Source organism: Rhododendron vialii, chromosome 7a (assembly GCF_030253575.1).
Source record: "Rhododendron vialii isolate Sample 1 chromosome 7a, ASM3025357v1".
Taxonomy (NCBI): Eukaryota; Viridiplantae; Streptophyta; class Magnoliopsida; order Ericales; family Ericaceae; genus Rhododendron; species Rhododendron vialii.
This window is the reverse complement of record NC_080563.1, coordinates 32,506,608-32,528,061: the sequence shown is the minus strand read 5'-3', so window position 1 is coordinate 32,528,061 and position 21,454 is coordinate 32,506,608. Positions and strand designations below refer to the sequence as shown.

The 21,454-nt window shown below is 38.6% G+C and overlaps 3 protein-coding genes across 6 annotated transcripts; all 3 read left to right on the top strand.

Moving 5' to 3' along the window:
- Positions 1-313: 313 nt before the first annotated feature.
- Positions 314-7,031, top strand: LOC131334024 (kinesin-like protein KIN-14S). Its single transcript, XM_058368889.1, has 12 exons — positions 314-544; positions 669-812; positions 1,688-1,884; positions 1,984-2,083; positions 2,176-2,439; positions 2,547-2,826; positions 3,697-3,858; positions 4,122-4,337; positions 4,502-4,539; positions 5,060-5,223; positions 5,315-5,428; positions 6,053-7,031. The coding sequence occupies exons 1-12, from the start codon at positions 532-534 to the stop codon at positions 6,833-6,835; spliced, it is 2,475 nt and encodes an 824-aa protein (XP_058224872.1). The 5' UTR covers positions 314-531; the 3' UTR covers positions 6,836-7,031.
- Positions 7,032-9,456: 2,425 nt separating this feature from the next.
- LOC131333139 (protein Dr1 homolog) lies at positions 9,457-16,295 on the top strand. 4 transcript variants are annotated; one of them, XM_058367494.1, is made up of 7 exons: positions 9,457-9,736; positions 9,833-9,876; positions 10,459-10,520; positions 13,341-13,430; positions 14,440-14,534; positions 15,291-15,359; positions 15,920-16,295. In XM_058367494.1, exons 3-7 carry the CDS (start codon positions 10,466-10,468, stop codon positions 16,112-16,114), a joined length of 504 nt encoding a protein of 167 aa, XP_058223477.1. In that variant the 5' UTR covers positions 9,457-9,736; positions 9,833-9,876; positions 10,459-10,465; the 3' UTR covers positions 16,115-16,295. The 4 variants fall into 4 exon arrangements, with proteins under 4 accessions (XP_058223477.1, XP_058223475.1, XP_058223474.1 ...); XM_058367492.1 differs by having other exon boundaries at positions 9,582-9,736; positions 15,917-16,295; XM_058367491.1 differs by lacking the exons at positions 9,457-9,736; positions 9,833-9,876 and adding an exon at positions 10,037-10,214 and having other exon boundaries at positions 15,917-16,295.
- Positions 16,296-16,446: 151 nt separating this feature from the next.
- Positions 16,447-18,552, top strand: LOC131333138 (protein MIZU-KUSSEI 1). Its single transcript, XM_058367490.1, has one exon. It carries the CDS (start codon positions 17,491-17,493, stop codon positions 18,331-18,333), a length of 843 nt encoding a protein of 280 aa, XP_058223473.1. The 5' UTR covers positions 16,447-17,490; the 3' UTR covers positions 18,334-18,552.
- The last annotated feature ends 2,902 nt before the right edge of the window (positions 18,553-21,454 follow it).

Here is a 21,454-nt window from a genome sequence, read left to right as displayed (position 1 = left end):
ACGAATTTAAAAGTAATTACTTTCTCGCACATGATCCCTGAATCAAATTTCAATTGTATGTGAGAAACAAAACTCGACCCTTTCGTGGGTCTGATTTGGACACTTTTCCAGCAGACTACAAACATTGACACAACTTTTTCTCGGACTGTGCAACCGGAGCGGGTCAAAAACCGTTAACCCGTTCAGCCAAAACGCTCCATTGGAAATAGAGCCGTTACAAGAGGCTCCACCCATCCGACGACTCAGATTGATACCCAATTCAAAAAAACTTGAATCGTGCCAAACAGCCCCAAAACCCCCATTCCTTCAAGTTTGAGCCGTTACAAGAGGCTTCAACTAGTTCTCTCTCTCTCTCTCTCTCTCTCTCTCTCTCTGCAGTTCTAGTTCTAGCTTTCAGAGCCCATCATCATTATCTTCATCAATCATCATCGACGTATATCTCCCTTTTTTTCCTCTCTCTACGATTCAACGCTCGCTCTCTCTCTCTCTGAAGATCTACTGCTTGTCACTCTTTCTCAGCCAAACATTCGAATGCTCATGGAAGGTAATACTTAAATTTCTGTATCTATAGACGCCTATACATGGGGTACAAACATTTATAGGCGAGTATGATTTTCACTTGTATCGTTCTATATCTCAATTTGTTTCTTGTGTGTTGTTTCGTTCAGATCAAGCCCTAGAAAGTCTCTCGCCCAATTGCAATCACATTGTCTCCGATAACAGTGATAAGAGTGAAATTAGCATGAAGATTGAGACGGAGTTTCTTGATCTGGCCTCAGATCTAACCTTAAAAACTGAAACTTGCGAAGCAGGTATGTTTTTTGTTTTTGTTTTTTCTTTGTTTTTTTTTTTTTACTGTTTTCTATTCGTTTTATCTTTAAAGTTCAAGAAAAAAGGTTTCTTGCTTTCAATTGAGATCTAACCCTAACATCTTTAATGTTCTTTAGTATACTCTTATTTTCTCTTTAATCAGAATTAGTTGAAGAATTGTTTTGCATATGTTCTTTATTGTATCGTAGATTTAAATAAACATATAAATGGAATTGAGGAAGTAGTACGAGTTTGAACAATTTCGCAGCGACCATAAGGAGCATTTGATTTCCTCTGTCTTTTCGCGATGTGTGTACGGATCTACGAGTATATGGTAGTAGTTCAGTTCAAACCCTAGAAATTAATCCTCTTTAGTTTTCTCTTATTTTCTCTATAAGCTCAATTACTTGTAAGTACTTTTTTGCACGTGCTATTTATCTTAGATATTGGAAATACATAAATGGAATTGAGAAATTAAAACGTGTTCTAACAATTTCTCTGCGACCACATGGAGCATTTGATTTCCTCTGTCTTTTTGTGATGCATGTATTTTTCAAAGGGTATATGGTAGTATTTCGGATCAAACCCTAGAAACTGCAACTTGCGACATAGATTTGTGTTTTCTGTGCTTTTGTCTTTAAAGTTACAGAAATAAGGTGAATCAATGTTTCTTGCTTTCAACTGAGATTGAACCCTAATTTTTCTTACTACCTATGGGTTTCCTTCTTATTTTCTCTTTATAAGTTGGTTGAAATTGGATACCAAACTTTGTCAGTTGCCCAAGACTTCTTCTGCACCCTAATGGAGCTATATACTGCCATTTTCTTTGTCTTTTTGTGACGGGGGAACTGATCTAAGGTGTTTGGTAATGTTTCAGAACAAATTGGGGGAAATAATTTGACAATGAAATTGCTTAAAGGAAGCACTAACATCTCGAGCTCACTAAAAAACTGTAATATTCATGCTCCAATGGATGAGAGTGATGTTTTGGATGGAAACCACGAAATGTGTGCTGATGAAGTGCAGACTCTTCCGTTTCTTCAGAAAATTGAAGAACTAAACAACAAAGTCCTGGTAAATCTTTCAAAGATGTTCCCTTGAAATAGTCATCTTAAATGTTTATCCAAATTGTTGGCATTCTTTCTAGTTATCACCACTGCATTTCTGTTTCAGAATTTGAAGAAGGATCATGCAATTTTATGCAGTGAAGTTAAAGGCATCACTGCTGATTGTTTTCCTTGCTCTGAAGTGTTTAGTGCTCTTCAGAACCTCAGTATGTGGAGAAATTAACTTTTAGTTCTTGTTCTCTCCCTCCCCTATTGCAGGTTTTAAGTGGTTTGTTTTGCACTTTCTTTGTTGTATTAGGTTCTGAGAATGAACATCTGAAAAAGAAGTATAATGAAGAGAGTTCCGAACGGAAGCGGCTCTATAATGAAGTGATTGAGCTTAAAGGGAATATTAGGGTCTTCTGCAGATGTAGACCACTAAATCATGATGAAACTACGAACGGGTCTTCCTCTATTGTTGATTTCGACTCATCTCAGGAAAATGAGTTACAAATCATTTGCTCTGATTCTTCCAAAAAGCAGTTCAAGTTTGATCATGTATTCAGGCCCGAAGACAGCCAAGGTAATTTGAAAACTCACAGTTAACAATTTACTTTGCCTTTTTCCTGCTATGATTCTATCTAATGGTTTTTTCTCTCTTTAAGTTTCTAACCTTCTTTTGGTATGTAGAGGCTGTTTTTTCACAAACTTCACCTATAGTGACCTCTGTGTTGGATGGATACAACGTCTGCATATTTGCTTATGGACAAACTGGGACCGGAAAAACATTCACTATGGAAGGAACACATGAAAATAGGGGAGTGAACTACCGAACATTGGAGGAGTTGTTCAGGATTTCCAATGAAAGGAGCAGTGTCATGAAATACGAACTTTTCGTCAGCATGTTGGAGGTTTATAATGAGAAGATAAGAGACCTTCTAATAGAGAACTCAAACCAACCTGCTAAAAAGTGAGTTTTCTCTTGCTCCAGCCTTAAGTAGATTTTTTTGCTAGATATATGCTTCAACTCTAGCAAATGAGACAATTCTGCATTGTTGTATTCCTTAGTTTATGAAGTGGAAAATGTAGAGAACAGTACAACTATTGCAAAAAGGAAAATGATCCGTGTATTCAGATATATTTTTTTGATAGGCATGTGTATTAAGATATTTATGCGAAGGTTAACTCAAATAAATAGCTCTGGGAGAAAGAATATATGTTGATAGAACTCAATTGCATTTGAATGCTAGCTCACACCAGCTTTATGGAATGAGTAATGTTTTAAAACACATTTCATTGCGCATGCGAAGCTCTTTGGGATTCTTTTCAAGTAGTTGGATATACCATGTTATCAACAGACAACTAAAACTTGCGGTAGAAAGTATCACACGTGTCCATTAGTTTCCAATTCCTCTTAGAACTTAGTTGCTTCAGGGATTTTGGGAAGTCTCTGACCATTTCTTTACTTGCTTACTCAAGTTGATCATCATAAATATGTTCTTTTGTCTGAGTATTTATGGTGCACGTACTTGCTGAAAATGCAGGAAAATCATAGTAAAAAATCCCTGTGTTTAGATTTTAATCCTTCTTGCCATCTCTTTTTTCCCTCTCCCGTCCTTTTCAAACAACGAAATACGGGTTAGTCAGGAACTTGTACTGCTCCTTAATATCTAACTTTTCTATGACAATGTGTTCAAGTTGTTGATCTTTTCTCCTTAATATCTGACTTTTCTACGACAGTGTGTTCAAGTTGTTGATCTTATCTCTATTAGTCCAGTAGTTTATCTGTTAATATACGGTCATGAAAAGATTTGAGTATTTTGTGTTTGTGAAACTGAAGGTTGGAGATAAAGCAAACAGCAGAGGGTACACAGGAAGTCCCAGGACTAGTTGAAGCTCGTGTTTTTGGTACAGATGAAGTATGGGAGCTGCTTAAGTCTGGGAGTCGAGCCAGATCTGTTGGATGTACTAATGCTAATGAGCTTAGTAGCCGTTCACACTGGTAATTGTGAATTCCTTTCTAATGAGCTAACACAATATTAAATTCGGAATGATTTAAAACACGAACCATAAGGCAAAAGAAAAGAAAATTTGGCATTGCCAAAGTTTGACAGTTCACTTGGTAATGACATTGGAGCAACAAAAAGACAGAGATAATCTTAAGAGTGAAAACTTGAGTATTTTGAGTCTTTGACGGTACCATAAGGTAACTGAACTAGATCTTTGATTGTCCTCTTTATGATCAAAAAAGTCTTTTTGTTGCAGCTTGTTGAGGGTGACAGTTAAGGGAAAGGATTTAATAAATGGGCAGACGACAAGGAGCCACCTTTGGCTGGTGGACTTGGCTGGTAGTGAGCGCGTGGGGAAGATTGAAGTTGAAGGTGAAAGACTAAAAGAATCTCAGTTTATTAATAAATCCCTCTCAGCCCTTGGTGATGTTATCTCTGCACTGGCATTGAAGACGGCGCACATTCCATACAGGCATCTCTCTCTCTTTCTCTCTCTCTCTCTCTCTCTCTCTCTCTCTCTCTCTCAAACACATGCACACACAAACACGCACAAACATACAAACACCATGCATGCCATGTACACAAATTTATGCCCTTCACATTCTTCTTATTGTTTTTTACAATCTGTTTAACCAGGAATTCCAAGCTTACTCATATGCTGCAGAGCTCTCTAGGTGAGTCTATCTGTTTGTCTTGTATTTCACCTCCTTGAAGTGGAAGCTCTAAATAAATGTAGTGCAACTGCTTTGGACAATCTCATGATGAATATACACGAGTAATGCTTTGTTAATACTCTCTCTATCCCTCATTCTCTGTCCTTTCTTTTCCAATTGTTAATATACTCTCTACATCCATATTCTGGTCCTCTCTTTTGTTAGATGTCAAAAAATCATCTTTTCCATTATGAATAGTCGAAGCAAAAAGTTTGTAATTTTCCAAAGCTCTATTTTAAATAGCTGCAACTGTATATGAAAACGTAAAAATTGTAGGCAAATAAGGAAATAATGCCATCGAAATCCACTTTAGAAGTTGGAGTTTCCAAAAGGACTGAATAGTGGATGGAAGGAGTAATTGTGCTATCACCTTGGATTAACTTCTTAGGATTCCATTCAAGATACAGACTTGTTAAGTAGGAACTCAGTTGTTTCTATCCACTGCCTTTCTCACCAAGTAAAACTTACTGGAACTATGCAGGAGGAGATTGCAAGACCCTCATGATTGTCCAGATTAGCCCAAGTTCTGTTGATTTGGGAGAAACTCTTTGCTCACTTAATTTTGCTAGTCGTGTCCGAGGAATTGAGCATGGTCCTGCTCGCAAACAGTCAGATCTCATGGAACTTTTCAAATACAAGCAACTGGTACGCAGAAGTAGAACATTTTTTACCGATTGAACTATTTACTTTGAGTTCAAAAGCTGCCGTAGCTGATGATTTTTAACTTCGAAAACAGGCAGAAAAATCCAAACATGATGAGAAGGAAACAAAGAAACTGCAGGACAGCTTGCAGTGCTTGCAGTTACGACTCACTGCTAAAGACCAAATCTGCAAAAGTCTTCACGAGAAGGTAATGAATGAGCACAAAATTTTAAAGCAATACCTAGATGAAAGGGTAAATCCCGCAAAAATGCAGATGGATGATTTAATTTTTGGTACGAATGGGAAGGTTCTTTTTAGATGGCCAATTTCCTGTAGGCATCTCATAAGAAGCACTAACAAGTCTGCCAACCTCAAGTATCTATCACTAGATATGACGGAGGTGACTACACGAAACGCTCTAGACACGTGTCGAAATACTGATTCATTGGATACACTTGGGACACATTAAGGGATCAAGGTGCAATTTGTAAGAAAGAGAGATGCCCGGAGTCAAGATTTCCATGGATATTCAATTATTAGATACTGTAGAGGCTGTTGATTTTATCTTCATAATGTTAATATTGGGTATGGATTTTATGCTAATTTGTCATTTGGGAGAAATAATCTTTTTGACTTTTATATGAATTTGTATGGTACTAGAAATTTATTTCATATTTTCAATGTGTCCCACCATGCCGGCGTCCTAATTTTGTAAAAGCTTTTCTATCCGAGTATCTGTGCTTGTTAGGGCATCTCAAATACTGCAGCTTCATTTTGGGAAAATATGGAAGTCATCCAAATTTATTTTATCTTCCTTTGAATTACTGAACAGGTTCGAGATCTTGAGAACCAATTAGGAGAGGAGAGAAAAACCAGACTGAAACAGGAAACTAGAGCTTTTGCTGCTGTTTCTGCTCAGTCTCCAGCCTTGTTCTCAGCTTTAAACCAAGCACAGAAGAAGACCATAGTTGCAGATAAAAAACCACCATTATGTCCTTCAAAACTGAGGATGCCCCTTCGAAGAATCAGCAATTTCTTACCTCCACCAACTCCCGTCCCTCCTTACAAGTCTTCCACTTTTAGTCACCATGCCACTAGAGATGACAAAGAAAACATGTCAAAAATGATGATGCCATCGTCGGCAAAGGGAAAGACAATAACAGTCTTGAGAGCAAGAAGGGGTTCCATTGCTGTTAGACCTCCTCCGACAACAGTTCAAAAGGCCCTTCAGCCTCGGAGGAGGGCCTCCATTGCAACCCTACGCTCGGAGACAAATGCTAATGTGATGACTCCACTCAACACAACTCGGTTAAGGACTGATCGCGTGGTGGGTAGGCAGTCTTTTGTGTGGGACCCACAAAGGTTATGGCGCACATCAAGGGCGCACTCTCCATTGCCACAACTGAAAGAAGAAGCTAATAGGATGGTGGAGGCGACACCAACTGCTGCTGGTTCAAGAAGTAGTAAGTTTATGGGAAGCCCTCCAACACAAGCAGGGTCATGGAAGCCAAAGCATCCAACGGTTGTGGCGTTACAAAGGAAACACCTTGTATGGAGTCCATTGAAGTTGAGAGGCATGAAAAGTAACAGGAGGTCTTTGTTGCCTTCTTTATGATTCATTGATGCACAAATCCACCGCAATCGGTGTTGTTAACCATCTAGAAAAGCACATAATTCCTTTTACTCTATCACTGTAATTCTTTCTCTCTCTTTTGGGGATTTGCTCTAGTGTATGCTTCTTGCTTACTAAACAGTCTCTTTTTTTCTTTTGCTTCGACTCCCATTTTATAATACAGATATTGATTAGCTAATTCCAGAATTGCATTTCTTTTCCCCTTCATGCCAATGAAACATGTAAACTGTTCTTGTTCCATAGATGTTGCATTATGTGATGGTTTTACCAAGTGAAAGTTCTGAGCAAATGGGTGGTTTAAAGTTCTGAGCAATGGCGGTGGCTGAGTTGGATGAGATGCTGGCATTTTTATTTGGTTAGTTATGAATCGATTCCCTTAGACGCTGCCACATGATGACGTGCAAATCTAGTCCCGCAGGTACAAGCTCGAATCACCTCCGAAAGAAGGGGGGTTAGAAGGCCTTGGATCTACCTGGACACACAAAGGTCACTTTTTAGATTTAGGGTTTTTTTTTTTTTTTTGGTGATTTGTGTTCAAAAACTATGACTCATTCACAAGGAAGGAGAAATGGAATGTAAAGCAATACAGTTAACTTCTTTCACTTTTGTTCTTTTTTTTTTCTTTGATTACTGTCAACAATTCCTAATACAAATAGAAACCAAAAAGGGGGAAAAAAAAAGTACTCCGTAAGAGGAAATGTCCTACAATTATCAAATGAAAGAGAATTGTGAAGTCAAAGATGATATAGTTCCAAGTCCAGAGAGAGATAGAGAGAGAATACGAACTTTTCTCTCCCTAGGGTTCTCCCCAACTTGTCACTACTTATGAATATGGGTTGAGATCCTCTCCATGTGAGATGAAATATATCCAATCCCTTGCATATTTGGATTGACCGCCACCAATCTGTGTTGAATTGGTTTTCATAGAATGGGTTTCGATTTTGTCAACAATGGTGGAGGAGGTGATGGCGGCCACCATGCCGGGTTTTTTCAATACCACTTATGTTAATTGACCAATCCAAATGATCTGATCAAATGGTTGAACTCTTAATCAAATCAATCAATTCACTTTAGCCAATTGTATCAATTTTCAATCATTATTAACAACCATGAGTAGTTCTTACATTTGTATTTATGTCATATTATTCAATCGAAAATGGTATGATAAATTGGTTATACTCTTAATCAAATCAACATCAACTGTAGTCAATTATAGCTTCCGATTGTTTAACCATCACTCTGGCACAAACTGATTTACTAGTACTTTTTTAACACCACTTACTTATGATAGGTAAGCAACACAATGGGTTTACTGCACCTAAAAATGGTCCAAATCTTCTCAATACATATAGTTCCGTAAGTGCATATTTTACTATTCGTCGTCACTCTTTTGAAAGAGGAGGTTCTGTTTTACTCAAATTGAGCCTCCAACGTACAACCCTGCAAGTGCACATTTTACTACTGAGGATTATGAAGTGAGCGCGTAAAGATCTAAGAGAGAATTAACTAGACCATCCTTTTGTTTTACCTAATCTTGATACTAGGATGAGTAAGGCAAGATAAAAAACAGGGAGAATTTGAGTTTTGTAGACAATAAATGAACGAGATAACAGGGAAAAAATGGCCAATCCACAATATAGGAGAACGACTCAAGTTCAAACAATTGCTAAATGCGAAGTGAACCGTACTCCAATTGCGATATCCCTTTTCCCAACGTAACGCGTTGCCAAAAATGGGAAATCTGTGGGCAAAAAGTTGGAGTGGAGGTGCTAATTTTTTCTCTCCAGTATTGCCGAAGAAAGTTATTGAAGTCGGCAAAAAGACAAGTTATACATTTGCCGGCGAAAAATATTGCCTTTTAAGTTGCCAAGTTTAGTTCCAAATGGTGCATTTTCTTGCAGTGAAAAAGGTCACAAAGTTGACGTAATTCAATATTGTGTTTCAATTTCATGCTTTTGAAGATAAACGTGATTTTTTTTTTGCCAACCGATAACAGATGATATTATAACTCCAATTAAAGAGTATATCAAGATAACAACTCGTCCCTAAACAAATGATCAACATGATCAAGTAACCACGACGGCGGAGATTGATCCCACAACTATACTCCAAACCAACTAAACATTTTCCTATAGAAACAAAAAACAACCCAAAACGGCCAACTGGGAGAGACTATCAGTCGGGAGAAAAACTCACGGCAAGAAACCGAAGAGAAAACCTCCTCAAAAGGGAAAAGAATAAGCAAAGGATCGCAAACTAACAAGAAAGTGGAAAAAAAAAAAAACCTCGCCATCATCATCCACCAACATAATCTCCAACTCCACGACTCAATCATGCACTAAAGCTCCGCACCCATAGCCGCACATCTGAACCGCACCACCAGAGAGTCGCAAACAACGAATATGATGGAGGAGGTCCGGCGGTAGAGGAACAAGGGAGGCCAAGGCATCGTGAGGCCTGAGGGGAGAACGGGGGTGAAGAGTGATGAAAGGAAGGGAAAAGAAATTTCGAACGGAAGCCGACGGAGAAAATAAAACTGCAATGGTGAGATTGCCCCCATCCATTTTAGGATTGAAACGCTAGGCGGAGGAAGGAGAAGAGAGAAACAAAGAGGTGCCACGGCTAGTTTACGCCCGCCCTGGTAAGACAATTATATACGTGGTGTATACCCTGGGGGATTGGGACCATCTCCCACACAAAAAATAAGCAGCAGGAGAATGGCCATTAATTGCAAAATTGCCACTGTTATAACGTACTAGTAATACGTACGACATTGATACTTCTCTCTTTCATAGCCGTCTGCTCCATCTCTCCTCCATCGCCCACTCCGACCAAACCCATCGCCAGAGGAACGTCGTGAGTAGCTTCAAGAAACTGAACCAGGTGACTCAGATAACCCTATTTCGAACTTTTTTTCCCCCTTCGATTTCGCCTACGAAACCCTAACCTATGGATTTTTATTTTTCCCCTTTTGCCTAGATTTTCGCAGATCTGTTTTTTTGAGACGAAACCCTAACCTGAAGGTGAGATACTTTCATCTATTTGTATTTCGGCTTCAATTTTTTTTCTTCGTTTCTGTTTCTATTTCTATTTCGGCTTCATTCTCCATCTGTTTTGGTTACTGGAGGGATAGGGGCGTTGTCATTAGTAAATTAGGTTAGAATAGTGGAGTTGAACCGAAAAATGTGTAGACGTGGGCAACAATTGTGATAGGGTCAAATACTAGGGTTTGAAGTGCAATTCTCCCTAGAGTCCGACCAAACACGTATATTCAGCCCTAAATTACAATTCGATTAAAATCACGAACCAGCCCAAAATCCCAATCGTAAATCGAGCAAAACTCCGGCAACGATTATCACTGGTACTTCTCTCCCTCTCGGTCCTCTATCTCTATCCGTTTGTTGTTGTTTTCTTTGGTAATTTAAATGTTGAAAGATAGTAGCATATTTTGGGGTCTAGTAATTAAACACACCGTCAAGAGTAAGGATTAATCAACGCAGTTGTAGCATTCTTATGGGGCCTGAAGCGGTGGCTTTCTAGGGTTTTGCCCGGGGCCGGCCCTGCAATACATACGCTTATAATTTGTTATGATTTGATTGGTGAAGGTTCAAAATGGAACCCATGGATATTGTTGGTAAGGCGAAGGAGGATGCATCCCTTCCAAAAGGTTTGTTCTTTTTTTATATTATCCCCTTAATATATTCATGGTTTCTAGATGCAAGCAATTTCTGTTTCTGTCTTGAATTCATGCTTGTTCTATTTTTGCGAGGCCTTTTGTTTTTGTGCAATTCTATATATATTTTTATATTTTTAAGTTCGACAATTTCATATATGCGTAAAGAAAATTGGGGTCATTTCTACATTAAACTTGTATTATGTGCAGCTTCTTGACCCTTAAAAACATTTCCTTTTATTTAACCTCTTCGATTTGCTTTAAGAGATAGATAGGGAGTAACTAGTAAGGGGGACCTTTGCTTCTCTTACAATTGGATTCAAAAAATCATAGTCCTCGGGCAATTTGGAGTAGCTCTTGCTTGACTTTATTAGGCCCCAAGCTCTTCCATTAGAAAAGCAGGAGTAAATAGAAAGAGAGATCCAGAGACTGTCGTTGTAAGCAACTTGAGCCATAGATGCTTGATTATTGAAGTCACTATGCAAATGGAGAGGCAAGGAACTAGCTTAAGCCCTCAATTTGTTTAAGTCCCCAAATTATAATCTTCTTTCAATTTAGCAAAAGGCCCCCAATCAAAATCCTTCTTATCTAGAGGTTTAACAATAAAGACTTTCATCAATAAAGGGCTAAAAAAATCCTTCTTATCCAAGGCCATTAAAGAAAAACTTGCTTCTATAAAACCTAACAAATATAGTACTTTTTTTATAGTCTGCATGAAGATGGAAATACAACAATTTTGGAAGGCCCCACAAGGAATTTTTTGAAGTAATGGTCAACAAAGAAAAAGAAATTTTATCTTATATTCTTAGGACTTAACGATTAAAAAACACTTTGTCCAAACTCCAAAGGCCCCCAATGTGGAATTGGGAAACTTGATCTTATTTACGAGAATGAATATGGAAGAAAATTGTTCAAAAATTGAATAATTGGAGATAGGGACTAGCTAGCCTAGCCCAGTTGTAAGATTAGCTTGATGAATTTGATGCCCGACATATAACATTAATAGATGAGCCCTCCCACGGCTAGATGGATTAGCTGGCATCCAAGCTTAACTAGAAGTCATATTTGCCTTGCATTGAATAATTCCTATTATCTGTTCTTTGTCCCATAATAGTATATAATTGAAATTTCAAATAAGGAAGCACTCTATGGTATATCGTCTTAAGGTCTCCATGTAGCTATTTTATAGGGTACTCATATTCTTATAGGCGACGACTAGTTTTTTTTTCTAGAAATAAATATTCTTGAGAAAACTCTATAAGTAGCAGTGAAGTTCTAACTTCTCAGCAAAGCCTTTGCTTAATGTTTTGCTCTCTTTCTCTGCCATCTTTGGTTAATTCATAGAGCCTCTATGATGCACCGACACACCTATTTGGTTGTATCCATAGTGAACACATCGGAGACATGCGACGCAATGGGACAGGTATAGGACACGTTAGATTGCATGTCCAGGTAATTTTATTGACTTTAAAGTAGGGGACACATCGGGGACATGGTGTCTGGAGTTAGTAATGGACTAATGGGTGCCGATCAGACGAGTATTTGTAATTTTAGAAATCTTTATCTAGGGATAACCTTTAAAATGTGAAAATTAAGTGGTAAAAATTGCATTTAAGAGAATTCAACTTGAGAAAACCTACCCTTGTTAAGCTATAGTAATCAAAAAATAAAGTGAAGATTGGAAATGATAATATTAGTTTTGGTTGTTTCTGCATGTAATATTCACATGAATAACAATTAAATACATACACGCATGTGTATGTATATATAGACATTTGTGCATATATATTTTGCCGTGTCTCCTGCCATGTTTGTCTGGTTGTGCACCCAATTTTTATACTTGATGTGTCCTATCCCCATGCTATGCCCTTGTTGTGCTTCTTAGCTTAGAGCCTTTTTAGCTATGATGGAACTATGGGTCCTACACTGTTCTCCTCTTATCTGTTTGCTTTCAAACTATGATACCGGAAAATGCTAATACCAAGCGAGAATTATGTTTCAAACTACCTTTCCGAATTATGGTTCGCAAACATTTTGAAATGGTGAATTTAGTGATGTAGAGCAATATCAGGGTCTTTCTTTAGAAACTAGAGCGAGTGGAGCTTTAGCAAGCTAAATCATAAGAAATTGTGGACATAATGCTTCTAGAGTGGTGTAATACATGCATGTTTAGATATATTGTACTACATTTATTAGAATATTCTCTCTTCAAATGTACATTCTTAGATTATAATGCATAGAAGCCTACCCCCACTGTACCACAATTGTAAGCATGTGGTGTGACACGTTCGCATACCCGTTCCTTGTACTAGAACGTATATGCGCTCCAGGTAACATAGCTTAGGGTCTTAGTAGCCAGATCCTCTTATCAGGGTGGCGAATCTACCACAGAACCTCACTCCACGCTCCAAAGTTAAACTCTCCTAGAAACCTAGCTCTTATAAAGAAAGGAGCCTGCTCCCAACAATGACAACCTCTTAAGCATAGAAATTCCAAAAAAAAAATGATACCAATCAAGAAAATGACAAACTTAATGTGTAAAACTGAAAAGCAAGCTATTGGTGAGGTGAATGATAGCAAGAGGATGGAAAGCATAAGCATTATTTTCTCTATGAGCCCATAGGTGCATTAGTTTCTACCACTTAGTATTATCGAAGGCCGTTAAAAAAAACTAAGTATTATTGAAGTTTCAGTACTAGAAAACATGGATGATATCATTCTCCCTGAGCTGATTTATTTACCTTTTACGTTGTGTTTTGTGAATGAATTACTATACTGTTTGATATGGTAATGTATCTTATGATGTACTTTCAGCGACCATGACTAAGATCATTAAGGAGATGCTGCCTCCAGATGTTCGTGTGGCGAGAGATGCTCAAGATCTCTTAATTGAGTGTTGTGTTGGTAAGAACTTGGTTATAGCTAGCTTCGCAGCATTCATACTTTTTCTTTACATCAACGATATTATCTGAATGGCATTATCCTCTGATTTGATTGCTTTTCAAATGTTCCTTTGCATGGTAAGTGCCACCAGTTATGTACCAATCAGAAAAATAACTGTCTGCTGTCATTTAACAGGAACTTTTTCATTAGTAGCAAGTAGCAACTATGTTTGGTTGATTGAAGCATTTTTCCCGACGACAACTTTGTTCTTGCATTTTGTTGAGTAGAACCTAGGAGGGTATTGCATCCTTGGTGCTTTAATCTTGGAAATACATAAAGTCACTTCAAGTCATTATGCGTGTTTGACATTATCGGTTCATGGTGTTGGGCTACAGACCAAGCACAATACCTCGGAGAATAAAAAGATCAATCACAACAAGAAAGCACAACACTAAGGTTGGTGGTCATCTTGTTGTTTTGCATAAACCTCCAAGTTGGAATAGATAGTCCGGTTGTACAAGGTATATCGGTTTTAATGTCATCCAAAGGATTAGAGATTGGGTCGAGGTCTTCATTCTAGATCATCCAAAAGTCCGTGCAAGGATTGTGAGATGTTTTTGGTTTGGACTTCAACATTTAGAAAGGACCTTCTGGGAAAGGCGGACACATTTAATGGCCTTCAAGTAATTGGTATTGTTGAGTTGAGATTGTTGAGCGAATATTGGACCATCCAATCGAAACATCTCTTATGAAAAGATGTCGAATCTCTCATTTTCTTGAATTTGGAAAGTTGTTTTGAAGTGGCCCATACACCTTTTTGGTGGTAAGTTGAGCAATGCTATATCTTGTAAGCATGTGGTGCTAGTCTTGTAATTGCTGTACTTATATTGCAGTTACTTATCTAGTCTTCCACTCATAATGGCATTTTTAACACCATATATACAGTAATGTCTCTCTTACTAAGTTCATTTGCCAGTTTACACCTCAGCCAGATCTAACATGAAAACATACTGCTTCTATGCTCTTGCAGAATTCATAAATCTTATTTCATCGGAGTCCAATGAGGTCTGTAACAGAGAAGAGAAGAGAACAATTGCACCAGAGCATGTACTCAAGGCTTTAGAGGTTTTTCAGAAATCCTGTACTTTTGCACGTTCACTTTTGGATTTTGTGTTATCATGTATGTCATTATTGTGCATATCGTGTCATCTTACTCTTAGAAACTTTGGGGTGTTTGATACGCTGCACATTATTTCGCAACTCATGAGTACCATCTTGTCTTGGTTCATTTGTCCTATTACAGACAGTTGTTAGGTGATAGCCTGCAATCAGGAATAGAGCAGTTTAGGATATCTCTGAGCAGTAATTAACTACACATTGTCTTTTTGGTGGATTCCCAGTTTCTAACTAGTAGCCTAGCCGATAATCTTTTTGTTTGATTAACAAGAAGTTATTTTTGTGCTCCTGGGGCATTGCCTTAAATCCACTAGGAGCCACACGATTGTGTGTCCCTTCAAGACACCTAAGCTTTTTCCTTGTATAACTTTTTGGAGTTGACAGGCCACTAACCATTGCTGTGTCTCAGTCCTATTGTAAATGCTGCCAACCCGAACGTCCAATAGTGAGCTGGTGATTTTGATAGTTATACTATAATACAATGGAATTGGAAAATCATTCATTGAAACTTTTATAACCAGGAGCTTGTCTTTTCTTAGCCAGATGAAAGATAACTATTCAATATTGGTATGTGAAGTTCAGTAGCAACAGATTCAATCTAGGCTTTTTTGCTTCATACTTTATCTGGAATCTTACTCTCACTTTTTCTCTGCCTTGATGCTAATACATAGTGTACTTTTGTCTTGTCTTTGTGATTGCTCTCAGGTTCTTGGTTTTGGGGAGTATATAGAAGAGGTATACGCTGCATATGAGCAACACAAGCTTGAGACGATGGTAATTATTGATTTCTACATGTTCCCTGTCACCTTTAGCTAAGGCAGGAGTGATGTTTTTTGACTTGGGCATTGAGCTGATCGACTAGATAACCTTTCTTGAACTAGTAAGTTTTTATCTGGTTCCACCATTGATGGAGGGAGTTACTAAAAGTCCATATTTCCTATGCGACGTAAAAAAATTTCTAATAAATTTCCACTCCAAAGTTCAAGAAAATAATCCAATCTGCCACCATGAAATTCTTAGGAATCCTATAGTTTGTGTCTCTTTTCAGTTTCGCACTCTGCAACTTTATTTCCCCTCAATTTGAGATTTGCTTCTATCTGCTATGAGCTATCAACTAGGAAGAATTTAATGTATGTTTCTAAATAAGGTTTTGTCCCCACTTAGACGAAAATCCTGGCTCCGTCTACCTCTAATTACTTAAAAGCATTCTGATTTCCTTAATTCTTCTTGTTTCCTATCATTATCACACATCACATGAATAGTTGAACTTGTTAGGAAGTTTCTGGAGTCCACAATAGTGTTTATTGATTTCTTTTGGAAATTCCTTCTAGCAGGACACGCTAAAAAGTGGAAAGTGGACCAATGTAGCTGAGATGACGGAGGAAGAAGCGTTGGCCGAGCAGCAGAGGATGTTTGCGGAGGCACGGGCAAGAATGAATGGTGGGGCTACAATCCCAAAACAACCGGACCCTGAGGCCGCGATTCCCAATCAATCAGAGCCCGAGCTGAGTGCCAATAGCCAACTTTAGGACCTCTTTTGTAAACCATAGGCAAGCATCTTACTCCCATATATTCTTCTCCATATGTGGCTTTTCACCTTAACTAGTGTACAAAAAGCCCTTTGCTAGTGTACTGAATTATCTAGATCCTGTGCTTATTTACTTTATAAGTTATGTCATCATCTTATTGTAAATAGTGAGTTTGTTTGAATTTGCTCATCTTTCAGAATTATGATGATTACCTATTATGCTTTTCTCCCCCCTAGTTGGAAGGCCTTGTCACCGTGTTTATTGCGGTAGACCTCATTATTATGGTTGTGACTAGGAGGTTAATAGAAAGTGGGTATGATTGGTGAATTAGTTGGTCAGTGGTTAATCACAGTAGGGAGTTTTCAATTTGGTGCTCATTTAGAGCTGTGATAGAAATTGTTGTCCCACTTAGGTCGCTTAAATGAGTGTTTTGCGATTTATGTGTCAACTCTTGCTTCTCCAGTATCATAAAATTTTGGTTGTTTGGGGGGTCTTAGTGAAAGACTGAGAGGGGTTAGAAAATGTGTATGCTGTATGTAGGCATGTAAGACTACAATAGAGGCATGTCGATGGGGCGCTCTCTTATGGGGCGTGCTTGAGTTTGAGTCTTACTGCTGCGAGTTGCACTTTTTGCCCTCCCAATATATTTGTACAGACAGAGAGTCAAGGGGCAGGACTGTTTGTCCCAACAAAAAGAAAAAATCCTATATGTACATATATGTATATATGATGACATATGTATGGACGTTAGGCGCAGTTTTGAGTCACAGAAGAGTAACTGTAAGGCTGTGTAAATTTTCCACTTTTTAATCACTCTCTCCCTTTGTAATGGAGACACCATTCAAAACCTTACGTCACGTTGTTCCTGGTAGCGAGAACTTTCTGGAATTTTAACGTTTTTGACGTCAGAAGACATGGATGCAGAAGATGAAAGCATGTCTGGGTAAAATAGTGATGTCGCTGGTTTCCTGTTGCTTCTGTGACCATGCCCTTTTACTGTGTACAGAACATAGATCCAGGTCAAAAAAAGAGTCTCAGTCAAGCAGTTGCTTTTGCTCCCTACCCCACCAGAAAGTGAAATGACACACACACACATTGTCTCGTCAGATCCCTTTCTTGTTTCAAAACAAAAACGTCCTCTCTCTCTCTCTCTCTCTCTCTCCCTGTTCTTTACTGCTTCTACGGTTGGTGGGGTAGACTATGTTTCCTTTGTCAGGATTCTCTTGCACTGCGTTTGAGGGCTACAAATAAAGGGGTGGAAATCCCACAAACCCAATTAAAAAAACTAAATCCAGAATTCTCTCTCTCTCTCTCTCTCTCTCTCTACTTAAGGAGCTGCCTTCCCTTTGATTTGCTCTCACAGAAGAAAGACATACATGGCAAAGAGCTCCGAGGACTTGTCATCCAAGAGGCACTTCCACTGGACGACAAAAGTTACTAATGAAGAAGAACAAGCAGCTCCAAGTCTGATAAAGCCCTCAAAGAAAACTGTAGAAGACACAAAGGAAGAGAAGGCTCATAAAAAGGAGCCAAATTCAGAAGGACCAGAACGATTGGTTTCATCATCATCACAAAGAAGGAAACTGCAAGCCATAGCAGTTTCCAGGCTTCGATCCCTCGCCACTGCATTCCGAAAAAGCCGGTCCCACTCCTCACCGCTCGGTCTAGGCCAGAAAGTCGTTGGTACTCTTTTCGGGCACCGGCGAGGCCACGTGAATTTCGCATTCCAAAAGGACGCTACATCGGAGCCGTCGGTCTTGATCGAGCTGGCGACCCCAATTAGCGGATTGGTGAAGGAAATGGTGTCTGGATTGGTCCGAATCGCTCTGGAGTGTGATAAGGAAGAGGGAGGGGAGAAGAAGACGGCGGCAGGGGTAGCAGATGGGCCAAGGCGGCTGCTGGAGGAACCACTGTGGAGGACTTACTGTAACGGGAAGAAGTGCGGGTTTGCCACGAGGCGGGAGTGTGGGATTAAAGAGTGGAAGATATTGAAAGCTCTGGAGCCAATATCAACGGGGGCTGGGGTGCTGCCAGGGAGTAAGAAGGGAGAGGAGGGAGGAGGAGGAGAGGGTGGTGATCAGGAGGAGGAGGCAGAGGTGATGTACATGAGGGCCAAGTTTGAGAGGGTGGTGGGGTCTAGGGATTCTGAGGCTTTTTACATGATGAACCCTGATAGTAATGGTGCTCCTGAACTTAGTATTTACTTGCTCAGAGTCTAGATGACAACAGCCTCTTAGTTTCTGTTTTTTCTTCTTTACTGTAGACTAAGGATACTAGTAAAAGTAGTGATACTTCTTTAGCTGTTGAGCCAAGAACATGGAGATCTACTTCTCTCTTGAATCTCTTCTCTTCCCCCCTTTTTTTCTGGCGGTTTCTTGGGTTCTTGTATCTTTTTCATTTTTGGTTCTGAAGAAATGGAAAGTGGGTTTTTGCATCGATTTCTCATGTTTCTGCGTGGAATTGGGAATTACATAGGACTAGTTGTGAAGATGGTTCAGTTGATCAGTTCGCATCGGTATCTAATGCTTTCTCTGTCCGTCTGGTCTTTTCTTTGCATTTTTTTTTTTTTTTTGGGTACGTCGGAAAGTCCTTTGTTTGTGATTCTGTTTTTTGAAGCTATTTCCCTTGTAATTGACGTATTAAACGCAAATCTTATAGTAAGATTATATTCACATCACAATTATCCTTGTTAGGTGTTAAATCGATTATCAAAACTCAAACCATGTTGCAACCATTGTGCCGGATCACGCCCTATTATTATTAATAGTGGGGCTTCAAAGAGGTTCTTCTTTTTTTTTTGGATTGTGAGAAAGATTAGACCATGGTTTTGTTTTTATGTACCCACAATTAGTTTGAACTTAGGATGGGTTAGGATATCCCTGCGTGACTCATACTATAAGATTTCTTAGGTAACACCAATTCAATCCACATAGTCTTATTCGATGATACGCCGTTGGCTGTTCTAAGACACGATTTCTTTTTCATTCATGCTAAAAGATCAAAGTTTGTCGGACAAGAGAAATGAACAATCGGTAGTTATCGGTATTCATTTTAAGAATGATCCCGGAGTGTTAAAAGAAACCGTGGTAAGTGTTATTTATGTCACCCGAGGAGGAATGGCATGGGGAAATTAAGGAATACATGGGGATCTTAATTCGTTTGTTTGGGGCATCAACGGCTCTCTCTCTCTCTCTCTCTCTCTCTCTCTCTCTCTGCGTGACAGGTGAAACAATTTCAATTATGGAAAGGTTCACTCTTTTTCTTTTAGAGAGATATTTTATCCCTTTCTTTACTTAACTTTACTTTACTTTTCTTTTAGTTTCTTTAATTAAGTGATGGACACAGGTTCCTCCTCCTCTTCAGGGAATTTCATTACTAAACGTTTTGGGCATTTGATCCAAAGGGATTTTGATGTTCCAATCATTGAATTTGGTGCAGCAAATGATCAGCAGCAACATGAGAGAGAATCCCCAGGAAATTTTCTATTAGTAGTAAAGTAATTGATAAATCATAGAAGTTCACAAAAGCAAATCAAAGGAAAATTTGCTACCTGACCACCTAGCCTAGCCTGCTGCGTGATTTGGCTTTTTCAATTTGTTGACTGCCATTGGTAAAACTGCAAATTAGAAATTCAATGATACATATCCAGAAGAATAGCGTCAGAATATTCGCTAACATTTAACTCTCTGGGTCCCTAAAAACTCCCAATTTGTTATTGTTATGTTCATAAAGGCAAAAAACATATCCCAGTTGGAGTTAGCTTTATTATTAGAATCAGTGTAAGGGGTATTTTTCTAAAATAATTTTCGGGATTCACCTGTTTTTTATTTTTTTTTCCTGTTAAATTATGCTAGCTTTTGCTCACTTCGATTAATGCCCGGAGATTACTCTCATCCTCTACCTTTAAGATGCCTAATAGAGCCCAAAAAAAATCCTATTAGTTTGGCTACCTAAGAGTTGATAGCACCTATAGAAAATTAGAAATGTCGAACCTTAGTTCACTTGTTGGTAGATTGTTGCAACTTGCATGTATCTTCCCATTTAAAAATAAAAGAAAATGAACAAAGAGTTCTCTTTTCAATACGAAAGTTAAGAATATACACACACATATATATAGTGAGCTTCTTGTGAGGACCTTAAATAAGCTCCTTAAGTGCGGACCTCCCCATTCATCCCATTTTCCGATTGAATTTCAATGATCCGAGCTGCTCAATGTAATTAGAACATGATTTTAAGAGATTCCGTTAGAAATCGGCAAAAAAAGGACCGGGAAGGGCTTGATTTGAGCAGTTTTTTTTTGAACCGTTCAATAAAAAACTGTTCGGATGAAGTCCTTCCCGGCCATTTTTTTTTGAAAATTTCTTGAGAGGACCCTTAAAATCACGTTTTGATCACATTGAGCGGCTTGGATCGTCGAAATTCGATCGGAATCTATAAGGTCCACACTTAAGCTAAGTAGGAGATCCCTCATAAGAAGGGGACTCATATAGGGAAATGATATTGGCACTCCAAAAATTGATGCAGGTACTCCAAAAAACAAAGGAAAATGACTTTGGAATTACACAGATTCTGGAGTGCGTGCGTCAATTTTTGGAGTGCCAATATCATTTTCCCTTATATATATATTTCAGGTAAGGGCGTCCTTATTTTAAATAAAATGCGGACGTCCCCTTTTCCGATCAAATTTCGATGATTCGAGTCGCTTAATGTGTTCAAAACGTGATTTTAAGAGTACTCGCGAGAAATCATAAAAAAAAATGATCGGGAAGGGCTTGATTTGAGCAGTTTTTTTGAACCGTTCGATAAAATACAAACAAAAACTGCTCGGATCAAGCCATTTCTGGTCTTTTTTTTTTTGCTGATTTCTCGCGGGTACTCTTAAAGTCACGTTCTGAACATTTTGGAGATCATTGCAAATTGGTTGAGAAAGGGACGTCCTTAACTTAATACAGTAAGAGCTCCCTTACTTGAATTTTGTGTGTGTGTGTGTGTGTGTGTGTGTGTCTATATATATATATATATATATATATATATATATAGAGAGAGAGAGAGAGAGAGAGAGAGAGAGAGAGAGAGAGAGAGAGAGAGAGAGAGAGAGAGAGAGCTCTCTTGGGGAGGGTTCCTCCTCCTGTGGTGATCCTCCACTCATCTCCAAGAACGGAGTGTTGGGTCAAATATTAGAGCTGAGCGACCTTTCCTTTTTGTTTATGTTCTTGTTGTTTCTGAGTTTTTTGGTCTTGTTGTTTTTCGGCCTATGGGCTGCGCAATTTGTATCAATATAACTTGCGTTTTTTCCTTTTGTTTATGTTCTTGTTGTTTCTGTATTTTTTGTTCTTGTTG